This window comes from Apium graveolens, chromosome 10 (genome assembly GCF_009905375.1).
Source record: "Apium graveolens cultivar Ventura chromosome 10, ASM990537v1, whole genome shotgun sequence".
NCBI lineage: Eukaryota > Viridiplantae > Streptophyta > Magnoliopsida > Apiales > Apiaceae > Apium > Apium graveolens.
This window is the reverse complement of record NC_133656.1, coordinates 130,624,399-130,632,718: the sequence shown is the minus strand read 5'-3', so window position 1 is coordinate 130,632,718 and position 8,320 is coordinate 130,624,399. Positions and strand designations below refer to the sequence as shown.

At 33.7% G+C, this 8,320-nt stretch overlaps 1 protein-coding gene across 1 annotated transcript; it reads left to right on the top strand.

Annotated features, from left to right (window-relative positions):
* The first annotated feature begins 931 nt into the window (after positions 1–931).
* LOC141692593 (cellulose synthase-like protein G2) lies at positions 932–4,729 on the top strand. The gene is made up of 8 exons (XM_074497483.1): positions 932–1,664; positions 2,173–2,277; positions 2,663–2,788; positions 2,884–3,096; positions 3,205–3,304; positions 3,419–3,588; positions 3,684–4,034; positions 4,129–4,729. Exons 1-8 carry the CDS (start codon positions 1,074–1,076, stop codon positions 4,603–4,605), a joined length of 2,133 nt encoding a protein of 710 aa, XP_074353584.1. The 5' UTR covers positions 932–1,073; the 3' UTR covers positions 4,606–4,729.
* Positions 4,730–8,320: the final 3,591 nt, after the last annotated feature.

The window sequence follows — 8,320 nt, the reverse complement described above, 5'->3', positions numbered from 1 at the left end:
GTTTAATTAAAAATTTATTATTTTTAACATTTTTCCGGAATATAGGAGAAGTTCAGTATATAGGTTATTTTGGTAAAAAAAAAAGAGGTGTGCATACAAAAGTTTTAAGTGTACCCTGAAAGATGTAAATGATTGGTTTAACAATAATTATAGTTAATGCATTCATATTAGGAGTGTACAGATGAACCGCTCAACCGCATTCAATTCCTCGCAACCGAACCGTATTTTGCGGATAATCGCGAAACGCGGGTTGGTTGTGGATTTAAATTTTAAAAACTGCTCATTCGCGGTTTGCAATGCCGTTTTAAATTCATGAGAATCGCAAAATCGTAACCACATCTCGCAACATATATTTATAATAAAATATATTTCCAAGAATATAGTTGATATCATATAAATTAATAACTATACACATTTATTAACTAATCTTAGGTTAATCTTAAGACTTTGTTTATAAAATTCACAATCATTATAAAATATATAATCAAACAAATGGGAAATGTAATTAACATGTAATTTTTTTTATCTTTTTCTTTTTTCTTTTCTCTCATTCTCCATATTTTTATATATTTTTAATATTTTTGCTCTACACGGAACATTAGTTTGTATTTTATTTTTGAATGTAAATTTACCATGTAATTTAAACTTGAATTTATTAATATTCCGAATTTATTTTTTTGTAAATTATTAATTATTTTAAAATAAGTGGTTGAACCACAAACTGATCCGCAATAACCGCAAATTCGCAACCGCAATTGACGCGGTTAACCGCAACTGCAGGATGACAATTTTCTAAAACCGCTCTTCGCGGTTTGGTTCGACTTTTACCCCAAACCCGATCCGATCTGAACCGCGTACACCCCTAATTCATATACTATGAAGCAAATATGTTTTAAAAATCCGAAACCCGAAATCAGATTCAATCTGATCAATTCAAAAACCAGATCCGGAAAAAACCCGGTCTGAAGATCCCCACTTTCATAAACCGTAGAGCTAAGCTTTACAAATATTTCAACCCCGTTATAATCTCCTATGTTACAAGTTCCAACACAACCACCAGCAAAATAAAAAAAATGTCTTCCACCGCCTCACTCCTCCACAAAACCACCGTCCACCGCCGGCTAGCTGCCGGAAATAGAGCTCACATTTTCTTCCACTTCCTCCTCATCCTCTCCATTTTCTACTACCGTTTCTCCTCTTATATTGATAACTTTTCAACCCTTGCATGGACTTGCATGATAATGGCCGAAGTCATACTAGCCCTAGCATGGTTCTTTTCTCAATCTTTCCGGTGGCGCCCACTTACCCGTAATGTCTTCCCTGAAAATCTTTCCGGTGATATGGACTTTCCGGGTTTAGATGTTTTTGTGTGCACGGCTGATCCAATTAAAGAACCAACTTTAGATGTAATGAACACGGTCATTTCGGCCATGTCTTTGGATTATCCGCCTGAGAAACTTGCTGTTTATCTCTCCGATGATGGCGGCGCCGCCATGACTTTGCATGGGATGAGAGAAGCTGCGGTATTTGCACGGTGGTGGGTCCCATTTTGTAAGAAATATGATGTGAAGACCCGGGCTCCTGGGGCTTATTTTTCAGGGTTGAGCGGTGGTGATGAATGTGTTCATGGTGGTGAGTTTGAAGATGAAGTGAAGGAAATTAAGGTAAGTTTTTTTTGCCTACCAGTCTATTCTTACCTACCACTACCAGTCTATTCGTTGTTTATTCGGTATATGATTAATTTGATAAGATAATGTGAGATTGTGGTTGGTGTATACAGTTGAAAAAATCTGCTCTAAGTGTAGTTGACAATATATAATGTGATTCTGACAGTGGACTACTATTTTTCGTATAGTGTGATGAGACTTAAAATTTACAAAAGCACAATTAGATTTTATTTATAAGATTTAATAAGAGTATTAAACTTTAACGTAAGTCATCATACCTAACATACCCGATCTATCTAATTATATCTAGAAATTCATTAGAAATATATTTGGTTCTTATTTATGAAGAAAATTTCTGTTTTTTGATTGTCTACAACTAACAACTCTTTACGGATAGGCTCAGATATCTAATTAGAAATACTCATTAATTTCTATACTGGAACTGGAGTAGTATGTATATCAGTATTATTTTAAACACATATGGTGATATGCATGTGCCGTGCAGTCGAAGTACGAGATTTTCAAGAAAAGTGTCGATAGCGCCAGAGATGGTACTCATGTTGACGATATCAATAGTATTTCCGGCAACGGCCGGGCACCCGTAGTTCAGGTATTGAACTATTTTTTTTGTGCTATTTTTTGTTCAAAATTTTGACTCTTCTTGTAACGTTTATCAATTACACTTTGGAGTACAATTCAATTAGGAATTTTCCTAAATTTTAAAATTTTGAGAAAAATATTAACGTTGTAGTATGTACAATAAGAAGCATTTTCCCAATTATAGGCATTACTTATTTGTCATTTCTTGTAAACACAGAACATACTTTAGGTTCAAGACAAGATAATAGTACACAAACAGGGACAGTAAGATTTAAGTTGCAGCTTGTAAAAAATTGTAACATTAATATATGTATCAACCTATCTGTTTTTCTTGTTTTGTCTTTTGAAAACTGTGTTCTTATGTACATCAAATGTTGCAATGCATTTTGTTAAAGGTGATTAATGATAATAGAGGCAGCACTGATGGAAACGATATTAAGATACCACTTCTTGTCTACGTCTCTCGTGAAAGAAGGCCATCTTATCCTCATCGTTTCAAGGCGGGAGCTCTCAATGCCCTTGTATGTTCTGCATTACAAATTTACAATGTGCATGCACATAAATGTTTAGTACATGATGTTCTATCTTAATTAACTTTCAAACATAATCTTTCCAGCTTCGAGTATCTGGAATTTTAAGCAACGGCCCTTATATTATGGTATTAGACTGCGATATGTTTTGCAATGATCCAGCCTCAGCTAAGCAAGCAATGTGCTTACACCTTGATCCAAAAATGTCTTCTGAATTATCTTTCGTGCAATTCCCTCAAATGTTCTACAATGTCACCAAGAATGACATCTACGATGGCCAAACCAGATCTGCCTTCAAGGTTCATATCCTTAATTCGAGTCAAAAAAATTAATTAAAAATAAATAAATAAAATTAGATGAAAAAAACAGAAGCACATTCTAATACTTTGAATTATATACAATTTTAGACCAAGTGGCAAGGTATGGATGGATTAATGGGACCGGTTCTGACTGGCAGCGGCTATTATTTGAAGAAAAAGGCATTGTACGGAAGCCCTGATCAAGAAGGTGCCTTGTAATAATATATTTTGAGTGCTTGATTGTTTTGTTGTTTTTGTTTGTCTATGTGCATATGCAACAGGGTACGTAGTGCGGCTAAAAAGATTAACTAATTATATATAGATGCTCATCTTCATCAACCCGATGCTTCAAGTTTTGGTCATTCGAACTTGTTCATTGCCTCAATTAGTGGTGCTACGGATAAGATAGATGCCTCGACAGAAGAGCTGCTACGTGAGGCACATCTATTGGCAAGTTGCAGCTTTGAGAAAGGAACAAAATGGGGTTCTGAGGTCAGTAAAAAAGGCAAATTTACTAAAATTTACCATTACTATCTTATTTTGCATTTGGTCAACAATTTGATTTATCCGTTATAATAACCTAACAGATAGGCTATTCATATGAATGCTTGTTAGAGAGCACTTTCACCGGGTATTTTCTTCAATGCAAAGGATGGACATCAATGTATTTGTACCCAGAAAAGCCAGCTTTTCTGGGCTGTGCTGCAATTGATATGAAAGATGGTTTGATTCAACTAAGGAAATGGAATGGCAGTCTTTTAGAACTTGGTTTCTCAAAATTTAGTCCTCTCTCGTATGCAATCTCATCAAGAATGACCTTTCTCCATAGTATGTGTTATGCATACTTCTCCTTCCAGCCTCTCTTGGCCTTTTCATTCCTGATATACGGCCTTGTTCCTCAGTTTTGCTTTGCCAAAGGCATCCCGGTTTTTCCAAAGGTAAGTAAATATTTAAATTATATAACAAAGTATAATTCTCTTGATTACTAAACGTCATAGCTAGTTTCATTCTGATGGTGATTGTGTTGTGTAGGCAAATGAGACATGGTTCAAAGTGTTTTTAGCTCTATGGATATCTTCACATTTGCAGCACATGTACGAGGTTTTTACAAGTGGTGGCACATTAAGAACATGGTGGAATGAACAAAGAATTTGGGTAATAAAAGTAGTGTCTGGAAGCTTATTCGGATGCATTGACTGTTTAATGAAGATGTTAGGCATTTCGACAACGGTGTTTAGATTGACAAACAAAGCAATTGCAAAAGAGAAAGTTGAGAATTATGAGAAGGGAAAATTTGATTTTGAAGGTGCTCAGGTGTTCATGGTTCCTATGGTTGCATTGGTCATTTGGAACTTGGTTTGTTTTATAGGTGGTATTTGGAGTATTATAGGAAAGGGAAATGTTAGTGACATGTTTGGACAACTTCTACTATCAACTTTTCTTCTAGTTGTTAGTTACCCTGTTATTGAAGGGATTGTTACCAGAAAAAGCAGGGGAAAGAGTGAGTGAAACAAAACTGGAGATCTTCGACTCCCTCCGTAACAAGTTTAGTTATATGTAAATTTTGTGTTACATATAACATATATTTATGTAGACTTCTGGTACTAATAAATTCTTTCTTCAATTAGTTGAATTGCAGTCTATAGTTTATATACATAACAAGATTTATGTATCGAAGAATTTGATTGCACAAATTTCTGCGTTACCTATATATTCTTATTTTGGGGAGGAGCTGAATTCCTAACCAAAAAAGAACTAACTAAAAATATTTAAGTATACTCAAATTTTTGGATGCAAAGCGTAGAATTATCACAAAATTCTTCAATAAGGGAAAATCACCGAACCGGAAACAAAACTCCTAAAGCACACAAATAATTACCCCACATTTCAATGAGTACACCTATTAACCGTAAAATGAAGTATTACCCAATTTTTTTTTTAAAAACAACATGACCCTTATAAAATATATTCTCCAAGGGAGTTATTTAATTGATCGGACAAATTAACAAATGCCTTTAATTGTTCAGAAATCATACTTCAAATATATTATCCTTACAAATGGACCATTTTATTCGAGTGAAATATATATATATATATATATATATATATATGAGGAAAATTCTTTGAAAACCATTTTTTCATCGGAGACCTCGGAAATCACATATGTTCTGCAATCAAAACACTATAAAATATATTATATATATATGAGGAAAATTCTTTGAAAACCATTTTTTCATCGGAGACCTCGGAAATCACATATGTTCTGCAATCAAAACACTATAAAATATATTATTTTATGAAATATGTTTTACGTGTATCACTAATTCAATAAAATTATTGCAGATCATTCAAGTTTAATAAGAGAAAATGTTCTGCAAATTTAACATGTTTTGCATAATTAAATATTTTTGTAATATTTTACATGAAGTACATACATGATATTCAAGATTTTGAATTAAATAAGGATCTTTGTAGAACATGATTCACAAAATAATATGTTTTGCAATGTTTTTATGCAATATTTTATTTGCAGAATATAAGTGGTTTCCCGGGTCCCAAAAAAAAGTGATCACCATAGAACTTAACTCATATATATATACCCACATTGCGGAAGCCTGCAATGAAACATTGCGGAAGCCTGCAATGAAATATTGTGGATGGTGTATCACAACCAAGTTGGTTGGGGATAATTTGCATATATATATATATTCATTTTGAATGCCTTGTTATGGCTCCTATCAGTGTCGATGATCATGTAATATGTAATTACAACGTTGATTTTAACAACGATTTGTATATAAATATGTAGGTGGCAAGTTTACAATTACTAGCGTGAAATCCCAGATGGCTTGAGGCCTAATGGACTGACTGAAATCACGAGGAAAATCGGGGGCCAGCAGGGAATTCTATGTCCGGAACCACAATTTCTTATTCGAGATATAATTTTATAAACCATAATTATGCACCACAGACCTTACCGGAGTCGATAAATTATTATAATGACAACAATTTCGGTTATTACACTTTTTACATACAATAAATAAATGTTGTAATATTTCAGAGGAATTTAAGAGGGTCACGTAAACAAGAAGAATAGATGTACTTGAATTGGATAAATTAGAATTAATTTACCCGAATACACTAAAATATTGTAAATTATTTTTTCACTAATTTTTTGTTCTCTTATCATATAAAAATTCTCATAATTATGTGTTCGTTTACATAAAACATCTATATTATATCTATACTATATTATAAATAAAACATAGTTTCGTTTAGTCGTTTGTTTACCACCTTCAAAAAAAATTTGTTCACACATTACAAAATAAAATCAAAATAAAAAGAATTTAATTTTAAAATATCTAATAATGTATTTAATATAATTAAAAAGTCTTTGTAGTATAATTCAACTTAATTTCTAATTGCACTTGCACCCAACTTCTCTCTCACCTCTCTCACATAAACCAAACACTTCTAAACGCTTCTAAAATCACTTTTAATCTATTACTATATATTAAATGGCAACATAAGGGTAAAAAGAGCCATCATAATAGTTGTGACATTACGATTTTGACTTTTATATTGAAAAAATTATATAAATGCAATTCTTACAAAATTATTGTTAAAATTAAGTACTATTTTTGTATTCAATAGGAATCGAGCGCCACACCTCCTTAGGGATGACTATTTTACCCGACCCGACGGATACCCGACCCATTCCGATCCGTTTAGATTTACCCAAACCTGATTTTTTGAATTTGGATCCGCATCTGGATCTTATTTTTAGACCCAAAAGAGTTTGGATCTGGATTTGGATTGTAGGTACCGAACCGAAACCCGAAATCCATTCCAAACCCGATCTAAACCCGAAACCCGAAAAAAATCTGATAACATATTATTATCTTACATAATTTTATAACAGTAAGCATAATTTATATACATCAAATATTTAAATCTAATATTTATAACCCGAACACTGGATAATTATCGATATTCAAATTTATTATATTTTACGCTAATAATATAAAGTACTATATTTTTATTTTAAACATTCAAAGAAAGTTGTTACCTAACATATTTGTATAACAATATATATTTTTTATTTTTAATTAATTATTTTTAAAGTATCCGAATTAAATCCAAAATCGACCCAATAGCCAAAAAAAACCTGATGGATCATATTTGCATCTTTGTTTTTAATATTCCTGACCCGATGGGTCGAGAATTTACAGGTGCATGTACTTGTTGAACTTGAGGATTCGTACCTTGAGTAGCCGAGTGAATCGTCCCTTGTAGCTGAGGTTCAGTTGCCCCTATCTGGGCTTCACCTTGCGTGGTTGCATAGGTTGAGTGAGGAGGTACCTCCACAGTTGAAGAAATCACTTGGGTTGTCCCCGTTGGTGTTTCTCCTCCAAGGGCTCTAACTGTTCTCCGTGTTTTCGCCTTGGTTATTGTTGTACTTTCCCACAGAAGGCGCCAAATGTTATGGATAAAAAACTAAGGTTATTATTTGCTGCTAAGGTTCGGGAGCTCAAGGCCTTTAATGGCTGCTCTCGTGTTTCGTAGCTTAACTCTGCCTTTACGAGATGCCTACGTATCTCTGTGAATTAGAGAATCAAGCCAAAAAACGTAGTTCTGATTTGTGAGGTGAGGCCCCTTATATAGATGTTGGTGGTCCTTGAATTGGACTTGGTATAGGAGACTTGGTAGCCAAGTCTCAGAATTAGAATGAACTTTGGAGTCCTAAATAGTAGGAAACTGATTCCTTATCCTTCTAGGTCACTTTGAGGCTAATCTGCAAGGATTTATGTCCTTATCGGGACTCTTCTCAATAGCTGATTTTTCCCTTATTAATTAATTACGAAATTAATTAACATTCAGGGTTTTTGGGCCTTCTTTGTTCCATCAGGCCTGATCTGGTCTATCAGGCCTGATCAATGTGTTAACCTTTTTGGTCTGAATGTCATACATCTTCTTATTGGGCCTAGCAGCCCAAATCATGTATAATTACTGTAATATTTAATTACATAATCAGGATTTATTTATCCCTATCATTTGCCCCCCAACTTTTGGGAAACCGTATAAGATTTCGCAAAAGTTAAGTTCGTTCATTCCCTTTCAGGGTATCGTTTTGCGTAAAATGTGGAGCGACCTACACGCTGACAACGATTTTTCTTGTACGTGGCTTTAGGGTCGTTTAAAAACTTCCCCTTCTATTTCTTAC

Excerpts from the sequence above, each read along its gene's own strand:
- LOC141692593 (XM_074497483.1), top strand. The coding sequence starts at position 1,074 with ATGTCTTCCACCGCCTCACTCCTCCACAAAACCACCGTCCACCGCCGG. Across the intron at positions 1,665-2,172 it reads ATGAAGTGAAGGAAATTAAG|TCGAAGTACGAGATTTTCAA; the intron begins GTAAGTTTTTTT and ends TGTGCCGTGCAG. Across the intron at positions 2,789-2,883 it reads CGGGAGCTCTCAATGCCCTT|CTTCGAGTATCTGGAATTTT; the intron begins GTATGTTCTGCA and ends TAATCTTTCCAG.